The following is a 20,999-nucleotide window of genomic DNA, read 5'->3' as shown; positions in this document are numbered from 1 at the left end:
ACCGCTCAGGTCCACGTCTGGGGCTCTGCAGCTGCTCTGAGACAGGAGAGTCGCTCCCCCCGGGCCTCGGGCAGATGGTACGGTCTCTGGAGCAGATGTTGACAGCCAGGGCTCACAGCCTGTCTTTTGGCCAGCTGCAATACACAGCGCCACACTGCGAGACCGAGGCTTGGCCCAGTGTGGCGCTCACCTGACAACCATCCCTCACCTGACTCCAGCTGCAGTGGCCAAAACACACCGCAGAGCCGGGGCTGCTGCGGCTCTGCCACAGGACTCCCCTGGGTGATGTAGTGCTGCGCTGTGTGCGGAACGTTGTCGCTCACACAGCCTGCAAGCCACATCTCCTCCCTGCTTTGTGCTGTGGACAGAAATGTTTCCTGTCAGTGGACGCCGGTATTGCCACACACTAAATGTATGAAATAATAGGCTTTACTGCTACTTTTGCTCAGGAGGACAGGGATGAAGTGAGGACTCTGAAGCTTTGAGGCACAAGAGGGATTCACAAGCAGCTCCAACCCAAAATCAAGACAATTTTGTGCTTTCGGTGGAAGATACTATAGCTATCTTTTAGAAATAAAGTCTCAGTATAAGGTGCTTCACTGTAAACCATCTCACAATTTACCACAAGGGAGAAATCCTCTTCTTCATTCCTTTAATGTCTCAGTGGTGAGAGTGCAAGATCAGCTGCGTAGAGGCAGGCCAGGAGCTTGCTCAGTGTCACTTCAGCAGGACAAACGCTGCCTCACACAATGCTTGAACCTGCATTCTTCCCACTGACTGCACTGCAGCGAGAGCGCACAACCATAACAAAACAGATTAAAGAAGAGCTGTGGGAGATAATGAAAACGAGAGGAGCACACAGGACAAGATAAAGCATGAAACGCTGCCTGGCTCACAAAGTCCTCACATGTGGTGTCAGAACGTCTTTGGTTAAAAAGGTTTCGTTGCCGATTCATGAGTGGAAACTCATCATGAGGACACGCCGCACCCAGAATTTGAATTCACACTAGAAATTGTGATCAGATATCACTCATTTTAGCTCCCTGCGCATGTCAGATCAGATTTTAACACTCTTTCTCTCTCTCTGTAGTTTCCCCTCCTTGCCCTCTTTTCACACAGACTTCTCTGTGCTGGACCTTCATCCATCCTGGGACCCCTTTCTCCCTCTCTCTCCCTCTGGCTGTGGGTGCCTCATTCCAGATGTTTGGATTCAGCCTCTCCTCTTCTCTCTCTTTCTCTCTCTCTCTCTCTCTCTCTCTCTCTCTCTCTCCCTGTGTGTATGTGTGTTTCCTTTCTCCTCTCTGTGTGAATGTTGTGCTTGAGCTCTTGTGTGTGTGTGTGTGTGTGTGTGTGTGTGTGTGTGTGTGTGTGCAGTCTGTCCTTTCTCCATGGTGGAGAGGAGGTCATGTGGCTCAGGTCCCGTCTGTATGGATCCATATTTTTTTCATAAGTATGTTTACAATCTTTTTACAGTTTTGTAAGGGGCACAGTTACACATTCATTGTTTACATTCTTGTATGCGTAGTGCGAAATGTAATATATGGGTGGATTATTTCAGAACTTTGCAGAAATGCTTTTCCTCCTTTTTTCTTACTATCAGTAGTGGAAAGTAACTGAGCACACTTACTCAAGTACTGCACTTAAGTAAAAGTTTGAGGTACTTGTACTTTACTTGAGTATTTCCATTTTATGTTACTTTACATTTGATAGCTTTAGTTCCTTTGCATATTGAGATTAATGATGCAAAATATAATCAATTATATTATATTATATTATATGTATCATAATTGTTGAAGATGATGATTTAAATTCACAGGCCATTCAGAAGTATACACAGTAAAAGAAAAAAAAACTATTAAAAACTATTAATGATAGTAATGTACACATTCTGCATAATTTTGTACTTTTGTACATCCTCAACATCCTGAATGAGACAAAAGTTGAAGTTTTTTCTGCAAAGATCAATGCGGGAAATTGAACCTGGAGCGCCATCTACCGGCTGTTGGCTTTATGTAAAAAAAAAAAAAAAAAAAAAGTATCTCTGTTGGATCAATCCTCCGCATCCACACACCATCACCAGAGGTTTGTTTGATTTGAGCCGACAGCAAATGATTAAACATGGCAAGTTGACGGGTTCACTTAGCGACATGATGCATGATATTCTAACAGAGTGTAATTACTGATGACTCTAAACACTTTCTAAAAGTACTTTCAGAAAAGCACTACTTTTCTTATTTTCTTCTTTTCTGGTGTGAGTTTTCCTTCCTGTCTTCTCGAGTCAACGTGAACCAGATAAACAAAGTCCGCGAGTGGAGGCGAAGATCGTCTATAAAGGTGATGAATCAACTCCACGTCTCTACAGCTATTGACCATGATAAATGTATTCCTCGTATTATTAAAATAAGTAAGTCACAGTAAGCACAGAGCAGTGTAAACTTATTAAGAGTTTTGATTTACTTGTGCTTTACAGTATTTATATTGTATGCCACAACCACTCACGCAGTTAATGTGATATACTGACAGACTGATTGATTACAACCAATTATAGTTGAAAAATAAACGTGTCAGTGCTCTCTGGTGGTCAAACAATGTAATGTAATGGAGACACTGTCTCTACATTTCCTCATAGTTCTGTGCTATAATGTCTTGTTAATAATAATAATAACAACATGTTCTTAATAAGTGGAACATTTATATATTGATATAACTATATGTGCCATAAGCTAATATCACCTTAGATACCTGCCTGACCTCCATCCATCCTGAGGGTTTGAGCACTCGGAAGTCAGACAGAGTGAGAGCTCTGTCGTCGCTCCGCCTCGGTGGGACTCGTCATCTCCGTCACCGTGTCGTCAGCAGAGGCGTCGGAGGAGAGTTTCGGCCGCTTGTCACTCCTGCGGGACAGAGGAGGGTGTGATCCGCTGCTACCTGTCCGCTGTCACCTGGCCGTACGTGTCGGCCCGTCGAGCCTCAGCCTGCTGTAGGACATTCAAAGCTGGCTTCACTCAGGAGTAAAACGGAGAAGGCGTTCAAGGTAACATTAACGTAGCGTTACGTCCTTGCTGGGAACAAATCGCTGGAAAAAAGCTTGTTTCGGTGTAGCCGGAGGCTCACTAACGTTAGCTAAACAGCCTCTTTGTCCCCAGCCGAGTAATTAAAATATCTTTACTAGTGCGGCCATTACGAGACAACAAATGTGTTGTGATTTCAGACTATTTCTGGCTGAAATACCTTTGTTAATAATGTTAATAATGTTTAGGTAGCCAAGGTTACAGGCAGGAAGTAAAAACCTGAGTTGTTCGCTAACGTTACTCACAGGCGCCACTTTGCAACAGGTTTCCCAGCATGCCTCATCAAACAGCCACTGTTTGAAAAGGTTTATATCTGCCGTATCGTTTATTTAATTAGAGAATCTACCTCAGTGAGCTGCGTGAACACACTGAATGTCCTCCATTGACGCATGAACACCTGTCTGTCTCTCACCTGTCTCACTCCGCCACACACAAACTATGTCCTTAGGTAGTAACACAACAGTCTGATGGAAAAACAGGTCTAACTCAGCTGAGATGATAGTTTCTCCACACTGATGCATGCTTTCACCACAGCAGCTTTTTTCTTAGGACACCTGGCACAGGTAATGACTTTTGATCATGCCTCCTGAAACCCTCATGTTCCTCAGTCTGAAATGCTGCATCCTGGTAATTGTATAACTTATATTTTTGTTTCCTCCCAGGATGCGAAGAGGATCCTGACTCGTGGCCCCAACATGAGTGTGACATCATGGTTCCTGGTCAGCAGCTCTGGCACACGCCACCGGCTGCCACGGGAGATGATCTTTGTCGGCAGGGAAGATTGCGAGCTAATGCTGCAGGTGTGTATTTATTTTAAAAGTGTGTGTGTGTGTGTGTGTGTGTGTGTGTGTGTGTGTGTGTGTTTGTCTTCACTATGATGTGTGGAAAATGCTCGTGAGCCTTATTACCCCTAACTGATGTCTGACAGGACAGCTGATAACATGAACATGTGAAACACCAGCGTGAAGCTCCTTGCATGCTTCGTGGGGGTGCATCTCTGGGAGTGTAACCTGGTGACAGCGCCTTCACACAAAGTTGCCCCTGACAGCCTCTCAAACAATCACTAAAAACACAGCTGAAGTCTTTCCGCTGTGTTGTTTTCCATGCAGCGCCTGCCGTAAACACAATATCCTTGCGGTCTTTGTATGATACTCTCCCTCCCATTTTCTCCTCCCTCTGTATTTAGACCAGTGAAGGAGGAATGCTGCCTCAGAAGCAGTTGTTTATACTTTACTCAGTCAGTGCGTTATGCTCAGAAAAGCCCTGCCAACCACTGAGGTCGGTTAGATTGAAAAGTTGCACATGTCCACATTTAGGCGTAGCCGGATCCAGGAAAAACCTCAGCTTCTCCCAGTCTGAAATGATGCCGACTGTTCTGTTGCCCTGCTTAAGTGCTCAGGACAGTTTCCTGACTTGGCACACAGTCCGTTTCTTCTCCACATTGACTTTAACCCTTTAATCTTTTTGTGTCTTTGTTTGTAGCTCAGTGCATTTTTTTCCCCATTCAAACCACAGTTGAATGTCTGTACTGTAACAAGAGAATCCTGTTTGGTGTGAAAAGCAGAGATTGAGTGTAAGGGTACTATCATAGCCGAGAGCCTAGACTTGATTGTTTGGACTTTCCATGACAACTGGTGTCTGATCATTGTCTCCAATCTCCATGACCAGTAATTGGACCATATGCCTCCTACAATAAAAGTGGCATTTGTTTACATGTTGTGTAGTTCAGAGGTATAGTTACTGTTTCCTAGTGCCAGAGTTCACATTTGATAACGGGAGCAAAGACAAGCTATGGGTCACTGCACTAGAAATGTGATATTCTAACCTAATCAACTAGGTAAACTGATTGATAAACCCGCACTTATATGCAGTACAGTATGTCCAAGAAGTTATTTTGCTGTCCACTGAGACTAAAGGGCCCCCAACACAGTACATACAGCTTATGTTTATCCCATTTAGTAGGTGGTGTGAAAGAGTTTATGACAACCCTATAAATGGATGGTTGAAGGACGGTGGTAATTTTGCAAATGAGTTTGGCAGTAGTCCTCAGTTTTTTCTTTTTCTTTTTTATTTAATGAGGAGGCCCAGAGGGCCTAATGAGCAGAGTAGAGAGAGCGAGTCAGGCTGAATCCTGTGTACAGTTTGCACTTAACTGATGAAAGCATATTTAGAAGTAAGCACATTTTTCAGCTGATAAATGGCAGGTAGACCGTGTGCAAAAGGGCCCAAGCTCTGCAGGCAGACTTTGGCTAATGAAGACCATCTATTAGTGACATCCACTGCAGTATTCAAGGCTTGTTGGTGGTGTGTGCAGGGGAAGGTCTTTAGGATCATAGCGTAGGAATGATAATGACTTTTAGGGTTGCAAATAATGTTTTTTTTTATCGATCATTTGCTTTTTTGATTAATTAATCAATCATTTCATTGATGAAATTTCAAAAAATCCTATGTGATGTCCAAACCCCAAAGATGTTCAGTTTCCGATGATATGAAGCAGACATAAACAAAGTGGTAAATTTCTACAAAAACAGAAAGCTTGGTGTTTTTACTCGAAAATGACGATCAATCAATAATCAAAATAGGTGCCAGCAGTCGATCGACTGACCGTTTCAGCTCTGTTGACTTTTACTTTACTTTCGTTGCAGTCTCGCAGTGTGGACAAACAGCACGCTGTGATCAACTACGACCCGAACACGGATGAGCACATGGTGAAGGACCTGGGCAGCTTGAACGGGGTGAGTGAGTCCCCCTCTGGTGTCAGACTACCTGCCTCGGCCCACAGAGATAAAGGAGCCAAGCACTGCGCTCCCTGGAGACTCCAGCATCAAGTCCACAACAATCCCCAGAGCACCAAAGACCTCTCTCTGTGTGCCAGAGGCAGCGGACGGTTGGCGGAACAGTTGTAATCAGGAGACTGGATTTTCCTGCTGGCCTGGACCCCTATTTTTTTTTCTTCCCATTCTTTCTGTCTCACTCTGTAGCCCCCCTTCCCCCTCCGCCCTGTGTCTCCCTTCACGGCTCTGTTGCCACTTCATTGCACCATTATCCCAATGAAATCCAGAGTTGAGCAGTGGGAGAAACCGTTCATTGTTCTCAGAGAGTGTTTCTTTTGGCCTCGGTAACCACAGCCAGACTAATCAGAGCAGAACAGTGTGCGGACCTGCAACTGAAAATCCAACATGGCTCAGTTTTTCCCCAATTATCCTCCTTCAGTCTGTATTGAATAAGCTCCTCTCTCCCATTCTCTCCTATGTAAACTTTCTTTACATTTAGTTCTCAGCAGTTGATAGTTCAGGTACAAGGTAACCTAATTGAAACTGGCATGTATTTACTTCCACCTGGTCATTAAGTATTCTACAAGAGCCAAGACGGCAGTTGCATAACAACATAATCTCATCAGAGTTTTAATGTGCCGTGGATTAACTTTCAATGGGAAAAGGTCCAGTTGCAAAGCACCTTACAGTATGTGGGTGCCTGCCAAAAGGAATTAGAGAGCCTGTCACCTGTGAGTCAACACGTTCACTTCATTAATGACCAATGAAAATATTTGAGCTTGATGGTATTTTTCTCTGTTTTGCAGACATTTGTGAATGACCTAAGAATCCCAGACCAGACGTACATCACCCTCAAGCTCTCTGATGTCATTCGCTTTGGCTATGATATCCTTTTTTTCCCCCATCACTCATTTACATTTTAGTCACATGTTTGGCTTTACTCTGATTCTGTGATCCTCCGTTGGAACAGTTCAAGTTTGTAATTGGCAGCCCACACTGAAACACATTTTTAACATTTTTATTTTCCCTCTGTGGTCTTTTTCGCTCCGTCGGCATGTTAATCCCCTGTGGTTTTTCAGTCAGGGGTTTTAGATTATTGTGAACTGTGGACTGAAAATCTCCTGTACCCCCTGACCCCCAGAGCACAAAACTCATGAAGTTAGTTAAGATAGTGAAGGGGGGAAACACAGAGACATCCAGGAATGTTTGTGACCACTATGTGGCATGTGATTTTGGCTTGCTGAAGATATGAGCTTGTTTGAATTGCAACAGGTCTTTTCTTATCTTTTTTTCCCTCCTTCTTGTGAGCAGTATGTGTTTTTGACCTCCTTAAGAGACAAGGTGAGGACTAGAAGGGCAGCTCAGTAAAAGAGAACTACCTGCACGTTTACCAAACTTTAGGTAGCAGATTTGTGTTGTGATATTGTCGCTGTGCCAACAAACATCTTACTGGAGCTTTGTGCCTGAGCCAGACTCTAAACTGTGAACATATTAATAGATGCATTATCATATTGTTTTACAAAAATGTAAGTATGCTTGCGTTCCTTAACTCCTCCTGCACATACTCATGTGTACATCCTGGAAAAGAGTCAACACAAGGTCCCAGAGGAAGCTCTTAAGGTAAGTAACACTGACAGCGTGTGCCTTTTTTAGGCTAGCGGCGCTGAAATGCCTGTCGTGCTGTGTTGATAATGATAACGGTTGCTGCAAAGCTGTTGATTACGTTACTAGAGCTGAGTTGCGTTACTAAGTTACTGGAGCTCTTCATCAATGCTAACTTTCTTAAAACTCTCCATCTGACAAAAAGCCAAAGAAACAATGACTTTAACTTATGAACAAATACTAATAAAATCAATTAATAATAAACAAGGAGATTAATTATTAATAATATAATAATAATAATAATAATAATAATAATAATAATAATAAAAAATTATAATTATAAGAATAAAAAATAATTGTTTTTAACTATTAACTACAATGAATTAATAGTTAACATTATCTTTGTTTAATTTCGTGGTAAATTTCCCATATTGATGTGGTGTTTTAATGTGAAATAGTACCCATGGTTGGCAGTGAAAAACAGGATGCTGATATTCTTCCTTATAATGTATTTCTGAGGACAGTCACATCTGTAGTGGCTGTTAGCCGAAGGTTTCTTACATCCTGCTTCCCTCCTGTCTCTTTGTGCAGCATGAGAAGTACACCAGCCAGCTGCAGCTTAGTATTAAAGCCTTGGAGGCCAAGACGAAGGAAAAACAGCAGCTCCAGAGCTCGGAGAAGAGCAGAGGCCCTGTTTCCAATGTCAAACCTCAGGACAGGAATGAGCGAAGAGCCCACTCTCTCACAGGTAAACAACTCTGCCTGCACAGGCTCCATCATAGCAGCATATTAGCAGGAAAGCAGCAGGGTTTAAGATAACAGAAGCAGGTTAATTGTTTATGCTGCCGGAGGGGAACTGTCCTGACTGAAGTGGATTTGAATACCATGCTCACACACATGAGGAAGAGGAACTCTTTATCTCTCCATGTGCTGCAGCAGATCACTTGATAAGGCGGTTTTTGCCTCTTTTATTAAGAGCTTCCCTGCTGTGAGATTAGGCTGCCATGTGAGCTGAGACGCTGAGGCTACAATCTTGTGGTGTCAGTAAAGAAATAGATCTTGACATCGCGGAGTTGGCAGGATGAGTATACAAAGTAAGAGAGCTTGACAGGGGTGAAGAGTTAAGGACAAGCAGTCTTATCTCCGTCAGCCATGCCTGACTGCTGACAAGAAGTCGGGTGCCGCCAGACACGCCGGTGATAGTTCAACACGTGTTGGAGAAGGACTAGAAAGGTGTCAAGGGTTTTAGTGCCAAGAGAGGGCATGACAGCAAGTGGAGATATAAACAGCAATAAATCCACCACCAAAAGTGCCAAATAAAGCTTGTTGTACAGAACAGGCAATGGTGAAACAGTCAGAGAATTGCTTGTCTTAGGGAAGCATTTTATGAATGAAGCTCTTTCAGGTTGACAAAATATGTCAACCCATCCCATCTGTTGTTGATTTAGCAATTCTCGTGCTTTCTGCTCCATAATCGCCCCTGTGAGCTTAGAGGGAAAACTACAACTGGTGCTTAAAATAGGACTTTTCCAGCAGTAGGCTCGTATCCCTCTGAGTCCCTTACAAATAAGCCATTGAACTGCAGAACTGTGGAAAACATTTATTTAGCCTTGTAAGAGGTGTCTCACTAAGATGGGAGAGTGGTTGTAATCCCTGCAGCTATAAGCTAACCACATCGATCTTGTAAACCTGTGACTGCAAATTCTTTGGTGAACACGTCCACTGAGGCCTTGTTTCCTAATGTTACCGTTACTGCCCGCAGTGTGACGGCAGCCTTGCCCTGAGTTGTTGTGACCCAGTCCACCGATTACTGAACTAAACTAGCCTCCACTGCCTCACTAAATGTACTATCACAAGAAGATAACGAGAGTATTTCATAGTATGTTACTGAAAATAAAGCTGCACTGTAAAAAAAACACTTAAACATACATGTGTAGAAAAGTCAGTCAAAAGTGAGCATGTAGCTGCACAACCAGACTAAGCCTGCATATCTCTATTGACTTAAAGCAAACCGATTCTCTTTGGCTGAATTTGTTTGACTGGAGGCCTTGATATGATGTTTCAGATAGCTTTGGTGTTTTTTGTGTGCGTCTTCTTTTATCACACAAATCTTGTACAGTTTTGTCTCGTATAGAGTGTTGAGAGAGCTCTGTCTGTCTGTGTGTCTGTCTGTCTGTGTGTCTGTGTGTCTGTGTGCTTTTGCTTGTTTTCCCCTGCAGCTGTACAGGATGTGGAGTGTGTCCAATCCTCCAGCTGTCTGCAGGGCAGACTCAGGCCTACTTTAGTGTGCCCGGACTATTGAGTATTTACTAAAGGCGTATAAAATGAATAGTTGACATGTTGCCTGATGCAGCACACATCATTACTACATGATTTCAGTATTACAGTGCTTTAACCGATTGCTCATCTAGTGAATTAATATGCTGTCCAAGTAGCTGTACTAAGATTGCCCAAACTAGTAGGCTAGCTAACGTAGCCAAATCCAACTACTGTGACAGATAATGGAAATTAGTTTAATTGTGTTGAAACTGCTTTTATTTGTTAGACTATACTGGGTCTTTCCTCTAAAATCCTCAAAACAGTATTTGATTTGGTTCCATTATCTCATTAACAAAATAATAAATTCAGCATAACTTGGCGCTGTGCTCAGTCTACTCAGGCTGTGACGCTCACCCATGTTTTCTTTAGCTAAAAGGAGAGGATTGGGTAAGGGGAAAGGAATTAACAACACGTCCCTCTTCTTCTCCCGTCTCTGTGTTGTTGTCTTATTGTGTGTGTCCAAGGCAACAGTGGTGAAGTGCTGTTGATGCGTAGGATTGTGTAGCCTCCACTTTAAAATCCAGAGGCCTGTTTAGGTTATGTACCAGGCCAACAAGCGGCAGCTAGATTATCTGATTAGTGCCATATAGGCTGGCTGGTAGGAGAGGACTGGCAAGCCAGCAGCTAAATAACCAGCTCAGAAACGACATTAAAACAGCAAATAACCCCCATTCCCCAGTTTGCGCATGCATAGGGAGTATATACAGAGGTTAATGTGCAAACAATGAGTCTCACCGTCTACAAGAAGCCTCGTTTTAGATAGAGTTGTTATCTTATATTATGTATTATATGTTTTTTTTTCTTTGAAGATTAGGATTATCTTTGTCCTCATTCACGAGATGGATTATGTTTTGGAGGCTTGCGTGACAGTTTGTTTCAGTTTGACCCTCCCTACTCTGTCTGTGTTGTGGGAATTTGGGGGAATTGTAAAAAGCCCAAAGGCTGTGTGAAAAGTAACAGTGTCTCCTTTTTGTTGTTGCAGGACACAACAGACACACCACTGTGTAATCATGTGATAACACAAACATACTGCCTTATAAATATTACAGGCAGTATAAATTAATTTCTTTGTTTGGCTCTTTCTTCTTTCATGCCATCCCTCCCTGTCCCTGAGTGTATCCATGTGCCTAATGGCGTGTGTGTGCGCATGTGTTTGTGTGTTAGCTGCCACAGATTCTCCGATATCCAAGCCTACTCCCCTCTATGGTCAACCGTCATGGTGGGGGGAGGACGAGGATCCAATCAACAACAAGCCGAACAAAGATGGAAAATCGCCAGAACGGGAATCTCCAGGTCAGAGAATATTTTTACTGATATGTGTACAAGCCACAGACGTAATTATGGTGATAACAGTGAAGGGTTTATATCCTGTTTACATATCTTTGTATTTTTTATACTGTATACTGTTTGACTGGTATTGTATTAGATGTTCACATGTCTGTGAATTAGATCCTACTTTCTAACGCCATGTTTTCCTATGGCACTGCTATCTGATGCCCTTTGTGGGTCACTGAGAGATGGATGGTGTTGAGCCCAAGGCAGGTCTCTGGCCGCCAGTTGTTGACTGTTAGCCAGGCCATACCATGCCAAGCCAGTGTGCAGTGTCTGTCAGCCTCGTGATGGATTATGACCCTCAAAGCTGCTGGAGGGGGGAGGAAGGGTGATTGTTTGCCTCATGTTGCCTAGGCTGAAACAGATTATTCCCGCTCAGCTAGCCTCTGCTGGACTCTGAACTCCTAACGTGATATTTGGCCACATCCAACTGGCACCCAAAGACCAACTGGCGGATTTGTTTTCTCAGTCTAACAGCTGGAATGTTTGTGATATTTGTGGCCCCCAGTTTCAGGGATTGTGTGGCATTGACATCCTGATCATCTCGATCAGTTTCCTTTGCTTAATGTATCTCTGAAGTCTGAGTTACTTAGCTCAGAGAGGAACTCAAAACTAAATCACTAAATCACATATCACATACATCCATACATTATGGTATTCTTTCTGAAGTTATTTTATCACTTAGTGGATTACATTATGTTGAATCATCTCTAATGCTGCGTATCTGTGTGTTTGCTGTCTTCTCACCACTCTTCATTGCTAACAGAGGCTGCTAAAGACATATCCAGATATGAGGTCAATGGTTCTCTGTCCGACAGTCAGGTCAAATCCATCGTATCCTACGGCCGGGAGCCCAGTTACTTTGAGATCCCAACAAAGGAATTTGCTCAGCGACCTGCCAAGAAACCTGAGTCGCATGTTCAAGAGCTTCCCACAAAGGACACCCCGGATCCCACTCATCATGTCTCCTCCACCCCCACACCTCCCGTGGTCCAAAGCCACGCCTCCTTCACCATTGAATTTGATGAATGCACGCCAGGTAAAATGAAGATCAAGGACCATGTGACCAAGTTTTCTTTGCGCCAGCAGCGCAAGTTACCTTCAACAGAGGCTGCTACCACACCCACTGAGGTGATGTCACCAGAAAACAAAGTTGCTGATTGGCTGGTCCAAAGCAACGCTAGCATGATGATGAGGAGGAGGTCACAGGCTGAAGACATGTTTAGCACTAACAGTGACCCATCACTTCCAAATATCACCAAGGGTGAGTCACATACAAAGTCTGTTTATTTTACTAACACTGACTTTGATTGTTTTCATGTGCTTACCCATTAGCTAACTTGTGGTCTTTCCATCATCAGCAAACCACCGTGAAGATGGTACTCAAAGTGATTCAGGGCATCCTACAATCAATGGAAATGATTTCCTCCAATCACAACCTCAGATTGGGTCCCAAGAGTCTCCACAACCCCTGAGAGCTTCTCCGCCACAACGCTTTGCCTCCCCTCACTCTGAGGAGCCCTTGTCCTATTCTCCACCAGAGTCTCAGTCCCTGTCTAGTCTGGGCAAGGCTGAGCCCCACCAAGCCTTCGTCATTGAATTCTTTGATGATAACCCGAGGAAGAAGCGCTCCCAGTCCTTCACCAATAACACATCCCCACCTGAGCCCTCAGGCCTCAGGGTCCAGCTGGAGAAGGTGAGGAAGAGCACAAGCCCAACTGGGGACAGACAAGTCCATTCTCCAGCCTCCACAACTCCCCCAACCCAACGATACACTGTCCCCCTGAAGGGCTCGGCTTCCATGGGCCCCCAAAGAGCTGGCTCTCTGCGGAGGGAGAAGACAGATGACCGGATCAGCACCAGCTTTTCCTCTCGCTCGTCATCATCTGTGTCTGTAAGGCCCTTTAGCAGTGTGGGCCGGAGATCCAAACTCGTCCAGGAATTTACTGCTGAATTGCTCAAACAAGCAAAACAGGCCTCCTCTGCCAGTTGGGAGAAAAGTACATCTAGTCCCCCTCCTGTAGCTAAAACGGAGGCAGTGGTAGCATCCCAAACAAGCCCCCCTCCTTCTAACACTCCTTACCAGCCACAGACTTCCTCTCCTATCCACCAGCCTGTTCCCCTCAAGGCCCCGGAGATGCCCCTGGCGTCTCAGAGTGTGGAAGTCAAGAGCCCCCATGTCGGTCCCAGAAACGAAGAGGAGGACAGTCTGAGTGATGCAGGAACCTACACCATTGAAGCAGATGTTCAAGATAGAGAGCTGGAAGAGGCACGGAGCAAGATTGACCAGGCAAGTTTCTTTCTCCATTTTAATATATTTAAGTTCTATGCTATCCTTAATAATCACAACACTTTACTCGGAGGAAATAAGTTGGCTTTGCGCTTTATCAATATCCTCTGTCTATTGGGAGAAAGTCCCTCTTAGAATGAGCCGTGGACATTGGTAGTCCCACTTTCTCCATTCCTGCACTCATCCACTTGCACTGCTTTGTTCCATGACAGGTGTTTGGTGTTTTTGAGAGCCCAGAGCGAACCAACCAGAGGGAAGCAGAAACATCATCAGCATTTAGGCCTGTTATTATTCAGAGCAGGGAGCAGCATAGGCAGAGTAGCTGTGGGGAGTTGAATCCAGTTCCAGAACAGGGACAGAGTCTGGTAAGGGTAAACCTTCCTGCTCAGGGTGTGATCAATGATTGGATAGAATAATCAGTTATCAGTCAGTAAACCAAATCAGCGCATCGCTGTCTTGACTGGCCTTCTTGGTGTTTCCTCTCTTTTTTGGTGTCTCTCCATTGATTTATAGATTTGCCTCATCTTTCCTCACAGGTTCTGGGTTCTTCATTGTGTTGGTTGTTCTTTCTAACCAAATATGCGTGAAAAAAATCCTAGGTTTTAATAGCACGTCCTACATATTCACCCATGAAACAAATTAATGTATGGTACCTTCTCTTGTTTGTCATATTAACTGTGCTTTCCCACTAAGGAAATCACATATTAGAAAATGCTCTTTCTTTTTTTTCTTTAAAATGTTGAATAGCTGTATGTTATCTCATGCAGGTTCAGCCAGCAGGTGCAGTGTTACAGGGGGCTCCTAAATGGATGTCTTGCTGGGCCAGCTTGGCAGACAGCTACACAGAATCTGGCCCCTCGTCTGGCCTCTTTGACATTCCTTCCCAGATGGAGCTGTCAGGAGGGGGTAAGCCACCTGACGAGACACGAGTCTATTTGAAATGATAATGAGACACCCTGATGAATATGAATGATATTCAGTTTGGTTAATATGCATTAAAACTGTTTCACTTCAGCACGAGGCACAGTCGTCCACAAGGCCGCGCTCAGCCGTCACCACGACAGCGCCGACTCCGATGGTTCACGAGCTCGGCGCGTCCTGCCCCAGGTACCACTGGGAGAGAAGAGTGACATTCCAACTCCCAGCATTCATGTTCATTATGACCTGCAGTCAACATTTGATGTAGAGGAGAATAGCTTGGTGACCCCCAGGTCTCAGGATGGCCCTCACAGGTTGTCAGTGCAGGACGACGTAGAGCCCGACAGCCTGAGTGACGCCAGCAAGTCAGATGATGGTTCCGTTGTAGAGCAAAGGAGGAGACCACTGTCAGACACAGAAGAGAAGAAAAATGAATACAAACCTTCCAAGTCTACGTCCTTCTACATCGGGTCAGAGGAGGCTGCGGCCAAACCTGAACATGGAGACTCAAAACCCAGCACTCCTAAGACTGAAAGAAAACATGCAACCAAAACTTTCTCCACAGCCACTCTGACCAAACAGAGGAGCAACCAGGACTCTGGAAAAGTCAAGCCCAGTGCGTCTGCTCCTGTCCTAGGCCAAGTGACACAGAGTCCAGAGTCCAAAGAGGGAACGGCTTCCCCGTTAATCAGACAAGAGAGCTTCACCAAGGAGCGGCCTAGCAATGCCAGGCTGCCCAACATCTCTGTCCAGCCTGTTCAGAGAGACCCAGACCCTGCTTCATTCCAGGGAGTCTGCAACCAGGACACTCATTCTTACCTCAAAGAGACGGAGAATGTTCTGGCTGCTCTGGAGGCCAAACTCCAAGCAGGACAATCAGAAACAACACCATCTCCTATAATGGATTCTCTTTCTGGAGAGTCTGATGTGGATACCTCCAGTACAGTCAGCCAGCATAGCAGTAAGACCAGGCCAAACCCACTGACTAAACCCACTGTGACTGGTCTCCATAGGGAGAGGTCTTCAGCCAGCATAGCTAGCCAGGACTCTAATCACCAGGCCACTACATTGGAAAAGTGGCGCTCTTCTGGAGCAGACCGCAACAATAGGACTGAGCCTGTCAGGAGACCAGTTGGACTGAGACGCAGTGTTGGGAAGTGTGGCTCCACAGACCTAAGCGACGACCCTCAGAGCTTACCATATTCTGATCAGGAGTCTAACAACCACCGTACCCGCAAAAAATACACAGTGCCCCTTCACAAGGAGGACGCCAAGACCACTAGAGTGTCTCAGGGCCTGAGTCGTGCCAATAGCTTGTCAGCACCAAGACCCACCAGAGCGTCCATGCTCCGCCGGGCTCGCCTAGGAGAGGCTTCAGACAACGAAGGCACAGAGACAGACAGGCTGTCCCAGGAGGCGGGCAATCCCCCAGCTAAGCAACCCCAGGAAGCCAAGAAGCTCTCCAGGCTGGATATGCTAGCGATGCCTCGCAAGCGGACAAGCTCGTTCAACACACCCAGTGACACAGAGGCCTCCTCCACCCCGCAGTGGACAGGCAGGAGCTCAGGATTCTCAAATCGCAGCACAGAGTGCGGCGGCAGCTCAGCTCGCAGGGCCTCCGCTCCAGTGCCAAAGCCCGTAGAAAGGCCGCAGAAAGCAGCACTCAGCAAGACACCGCTCACTCGCGGACGTTCAAACAGCACTAAATATGCCAACAGCACTGCAAGTGAGTATAATAATAAACCTGATAATAATAAACCTGTTTCACTGAGTTTAGTTTAAATCTTTACTAGTATAACCATTTACTCCCGCCTTAGTCAAACTACAATGATTTTGTGCCTGGATTGGAACCACAGTGGTGAATTGGTTTGATTCAGTCCTCAGTTTATATACAGTATGTTTCATTAAATTAACACCTGTGTCTTATGCTTTAACAACTTTTTCTTCATAACAGTTTTATTTGGGAAAGGAATTGACTCTGCACATTCACTTACATCAACAACACTAACATTCAGGGCCGTATTTTTCTTGGCAGTGTAACAGTCAGTGCAGCTGGGATAATGAGTTTTACAATACTGTACAAATGAGTTATGCTAACATGGTCTTCTGTATATGGTTCCTGTCTGGTGCTCAGCCTCCTGACTGGAAGTGAAGTGCTCATTTCCTGTTTCTAAACAATAAAAAAACCAAAAAAAACATCAATTCTGACATCTGATCAAATTTAGCTGTAGAAATGAGCACTTCCACAGCAGCTTTCCTGCTGTCTTGTTCTGGGGAGGATTTTGGTGAAAACATCTAAAGTACTTGGGGTTTTTTTCTTGCCTGTATTCTATGATGGTATCTCTTTCTCTCTTCTTCTCTCTCCGACTTCTCTCCTCTCACCCTTCCGCAACTCAAACCAATTAACGACACCAAGGCTCCAGGAGGCGACAGAAAGGCTCTGACTATACCTCTACCTCGGATGAGGAGTACGACTCAAACCAGAGCACTCCTAAACACAAACGCTCCCAACCTTCCTCAGCTTCCCACAGCCCGCGGAATCAGTCCCGGCATCGGCCGCAGCCTCAGCCGGTGGTCGCCCTGCGTCCAAAACCCCGCAGCAGAGACTCTGAAGAGGAGAACCATGAGGGAGAAACCCTCCACAACTGGTCCAACCACAGTGCCGAGATTGCACGGTAAGAAATATTACAAACCGAGTTCTGTTTGCAGTGTGAGTATGATTTCCAGTGGTCAAATTGACGTCCTGTGGAAATAATGACTGCACGCAGACCACCAGGATATTCTCAAATGTAAATAGTTTCTAATTCCTAAACAGAGGACCTCTAATTTTGTGTTGATTATGTGACAGAGGCTGCTGCTTTCCCAGGAACAATTTATTCAATTTATTCTGTTTACTGTTCTGTGTTTGTAACCGTTACGGAGCATCTGTGTAAATAGCCTAAAGAGATCAAGGATTTCACATCCTTGTAGAGATGTTTCTAGCACGTGTTCCCTCTCTGCTAGGTTGAGTCAAGACCTGGCTAAAGACCTGGCTATCTTGGCCAGAGAGATCCATGACGTGGCGGGCGATGGTGATCCACAAAACCCCGGAGTGGACAGCAGTGCACCTGTCTCCACAGTGACCGCTCACGAACAGGTACAGCAAACATCAATCTGTTATTATCTTATAGGGCTGTTGCTGCTTTATCTAACACACTGACGCATCAAATCCCTATTTTATTTTAATCACTAAACCATAATACTGTTCCTTAGATTATGGTTTTATCTCTTTACTGTGTTTATAACGTCAGCTCAAAGAGTCTGTCTCCACTCAAACACTAATTACTAAAGTTTTGTGTTGCAGCTGGTTCATCGTATTCCAGAGGCTGGATTAAACTACCAGAGAGTCCCACCAAGTTCTACATCTACAAGGGAACCTGACCAGAGCTCGGATGACCAGGAACAGACCTCCAGGCAGCGAGCTGGCAGCAGAGACGAGGTCAGACGCCACTTAATCTCATTTTTAAAGCCTCTGTGATGCTAGCAGAGGGGGATTTTTATTGAGTTGCTTTTTTTTTTTTTTTTTTTTGCCCTCAGGTCATTGTGGACAATTTGATGCTGAATCCAGTGTCTCAGATCATCATGGCCATCAGAGAAAACACTGAGCAACTTGCTCAAAAAATCAAGTAAGATGTTAATCACACCCACATTCAAAAACATTCTTTTCCCCCATGCTTAATCTGGGTTTGATGGAAGAAAAACAGGCTGCAATGAGTCAATAATCCTATTAAACTAGTGGAACTGAGTGAGTCAGCTCACAGATGTATATTGTGACGGAGATGTAATCTTCTGAATAGATTAGATGCAGATAAAACTGTGTATAAGAGTTTCCATTGTGAGATGTAATCAGTTTGTTCTTTTTTCAAACCTTTTTTTTAAATCAAAAAATAACAACAAGATATCGAAGAAGAAGTTTCACTGAACCTTGATTGGATTTAGTTCTACCAGGTCAACACAATTAAAAGGCTTCCAGAGGGTGTCGTGCTCACATTTTTCCAGATGAAATTATCAGTGTTTTGGAAACAAAAATATGGATTGTCCCTTTTTAAAGAACACTGTAAGAGACCCACTTTCTAACAGCTGAGTTTGGCATTGTGCATGCAGGGTACTGTTCCAGGACAGGATGGATATCTGGCAAGAAATTGAGGCCAAGGTTAATTCAGACAATGATGTTCCTGTTCTCAAAACCTCCAACAAGGTCAGTGACTTATCTTTGTCAGTTTTCATTTTAAATCTATGCTGATTAATGCAGTTTGTTGGAGCTAAGTTGTACGTCTGTCTTTCAGGAAACCATGTCTATCTTAAAAGAACTCAGCAGAGTTCAACGACAACTCGAGGGTGAGTTAATGTGACCCGTTTATCAACAATACAAGTACAAAGGAGATAAATGTCATAAATAATCTTTGTATCGTGAACCCAAATAATCGGTTAAAAACTTTTTGTTTGTCTTCCTTAGTCATTAACACAGTAATGGAGCCCAGTGTGCAGCCTGAGGCATCCAAGGCCACCTCCTTCTCCTCTTCATCTGGAGTTCGGCCCTCCAGACCTCCCGCCTCACGAGACTTTAGAACAGTCCACTCTTCCTCCAAGCGTGGCGGAGGCACGAGGCCCAGCGAGAGTGTCAGGAGAGCGGCCGTGACACCGGATGATCTCAGAGAGGGATATTTGGTCTGAGATGTGACACGAGCACACAGATTCCACCGGTGCTGAACTGCTGCTTTAAGCCCACAGGTGTCAGACCAGTGTGCCCACAATGAAACTGACGGTGGGGAAGTGATACACAGAACTGCAGCCTCCTGTACATCCAAACATAGACACTACTGCACTGTGAGCACTACACACCTACACAGTGGTGTCTGCACTAAACGCCCTTAAAATACACTCGGTGTGAGGCCTAAATGTGAGATGGTGTTTTAAGGAAGTACCAAAATACTTCAATAAATCTCTCTCACAGGCCTCAAAACTTTACTTGACCCTCTGTGCGTTAGAGGTAGACGTCTTTATTTGCCAATGATATGACCAACTTTTCTTGGTTTATTTGAAAACCTGAGCAGAAGCATCTCAGGGAAAGCTATTAAAAGATTCGGTTTCTACGTTCAGTGACAAATCACCTATTTGAGGAAATATTAGCTCAGTGATATTTGCTTTTGGTAGAAGAAACTGCAGTCACACCATGCAGATCTTAGTCTACTGCACACTTGTATCAGTGAAACCGCTGCATTTCCTTATGTTGTTTTTCCATGTCTTTGTTTTCCACTTTTGTGGACCAGATTTATTGAAGAATGTAAAAAGTATTTATTAGGGGTCTTTTGTGGGACACTGTAACCAAGACAACAGGGTTTTGGGATAGTTGGTAGACTCCAGTGCCAGACCAGTTAATATTACACAGTTGCTACCAGCCAGTTTCTTTTGTATTTATTCTTTCCCAGTGGAGCAACTCTGCCCAGCCCTCCTCAGTAGATAGACACTATATTTTGTCCAAGCAGAGATGGAAATCCCTCAGGAATGTGTGATTTGATTGATCGGAGGGACTCTGCCTGCAGTTTAATCACCTGGCAACCTCAAGCTCAAGTGGCTATAAAACAAGGGTTTTCAAGCATTCCCTGCTTCTCTTCCTTCTGAAAAATGTGTATTATTTATTGCAGATGGAGGCTTGAAACTTTTTTTTTTTTTCTTTTCCGCATCTGAAGAGCACAGTTAGCTCCGAGGTTTGGCCAAACAGTTGTGACAGGAATGCGTCTCCACTTATCAGTCTGTGCTGAGCTCATCAAATCTAATCCTCGGTTTGGTTTAGAGCTGTCAGAGCACTGTGGTTAGATCTGATATTTTCAGAGTCACAGGGTCACTTCTGATGGGTCTTCCCCTTGTGACAGGAGAATTATTGTGATTTTAGCATGTAAGATGACAAAGTCATTCGTATGAAACTGTAAATCTGATGATTAGCTTGACATTTTGTTCAGTATATAAATATCTAAATATATCTGTACGTCCTACAAATTACCTCTCGATCTCGTCTTTTGCACTAATGTAGTACAACGTTGTCCCCTCAACCTGATATGCTGCAAACTGAAAGCTTTTACTCGCCTGCGTAAAGATTGTCAACATTTGATGCTGTCTAGGTCGAAGCAGTGAAGGAGGTCACCCAGTACACCGCAAAGTTTTCTGTTTCCCTCTTCCCAGTCCAGATTGCACATGTGATGGTAACTGGGAAGTACCTAAAAGTGCCACAGAGCTGCGTTGGATGATGTTTCAAGCAGCAAAGTACAGCAGTTGTTTACAAACTCAAGAAAAAAAAAAAAGAATAGTTGTCCTCTTGCTCAAAATGTTGCTGCTATTCTTTTTCCATGGGACTGTATTTCCCCTTCGCTTTACTCCATCTAAGTCAAAGCTACCACAAGTTTGAGAGCTGAAATGGAATTCTAGTGTCCCCTTTTTGATATTCAACTTCTGTTTTCCCTCCTTTCACACAGAAATGATCTGGATGTAATCTTGTCGTCTCATTAGCTGGTATTTGTGTAATTTGTTAGCTGATGATTTGAGATTTTTCAAATAAATTTGATTAGCAAAGAGGTTTTGTCTGAGATTTTTTCCTCCTGACTTCCATTCACTCACTATACTTCTCTTATTCCTGTTGTAAATGTTTCTCTCAAACCC

At 44.3% G+C, this 20,999-nt stretch overlaps 1 protein-coding gene across 2 annotated transcripts; it reads left to right on the top strand.

Moving 5' to 3' along the window:
* The first annotated feature begins 2,837 nt into the window (after positions 1 to 2,837).
* Positions 2,838 to 20,912, top strand: cep170ba (centrosomal protein 170Ba). Of its 2 annotated transcripts, XM_070841900.1 has the most exons (19): positions 2,838 to 3,034; positions 3,734 to 3,871; positions 5,717 to 5,806; positions 6,652 to 6,733; positions 7,410 to 7,465; positions 8,039 to 8,195; positions 10,931 to 11,059; positions 11,865 to 12,362; positions 12,460 to 13,388; positions 13,601 to 13,753; positions 14,156 to 14,294; positions 14,404 to 16,032; positions 16,723 to 16,981; positions 17,310 to 17,442; positions 17,650 to 17,784; positions 17,883 to 17,971; positions 18,450 to 18,543; positions 18,632 to 18,683; positions 18,802 to 20,912. In XM_070841900.1, exons 2-19 carry the CDS (start codon positions 3,767 to 3,769, stop codon positions 19,017 to 19,019), a joined length of 4,947 nt encoding a protein of 1,648 aa, XP_070698001.1. In that variant the 5' UTR covers positions 2,838 to 3,034; positions 3,734 to 3,766; the 3' UTR covers positions 19,020 to 20,912. The 2 variants fall into 2 exon arrangements, with proteins under 2 accessions (XP_070698001.1, XP_070698002.1); XM_070841901.1 differs by lacking the exon at positions 13,601 to 13,753.
* The last annotated feature ends 87 nt before the right edge of the window (positions 20,913 to 20,999 follow it).

This window comes from Pempheris klunzingeri, chromosome 13 (assembly GCF_042242105.1).
Source record: "Pempheris klunzingeri isolate RE-2024b chromosome 13, fPemKlu1.hap1, whole genome shotgun sequence".
NCBI lineage: Eukaryota > Metazoa > Chordata > Actinopteri > Acropomatiformes > Pempheridae > Pempheris > Pempheris klunzingeri.
Note: the sequence above shows the minus strand (reverse complement) of the source record. Positions and strands in the feature narration are given on the sequence as shown.

Bases quoted from the DNA above. Each gene is read 5' to 3' on its own strand.
- cep170ba (XM_070841900.1), top strand. From the start codon at position 3,767: ATGAGTGTGACATCATGGTTCCTGGTCAGCAGCTCTGGCACACGCCAC. The intron at 5,807-6,651 runs GTGAGTGAGTCC...TCTGTTTTGCAG, and splicing joins ACCTGGGCAGCTTGAACGGG to ACATTTGTGAATGACCTAAG. The intron at 17,443-17,649 runs GTACAGCAAACA...TTTGTGTTGCAG, and splicing joins CAGTGACCGCTCACGAACAG to CTGGTTCATCGTATTCCAGA.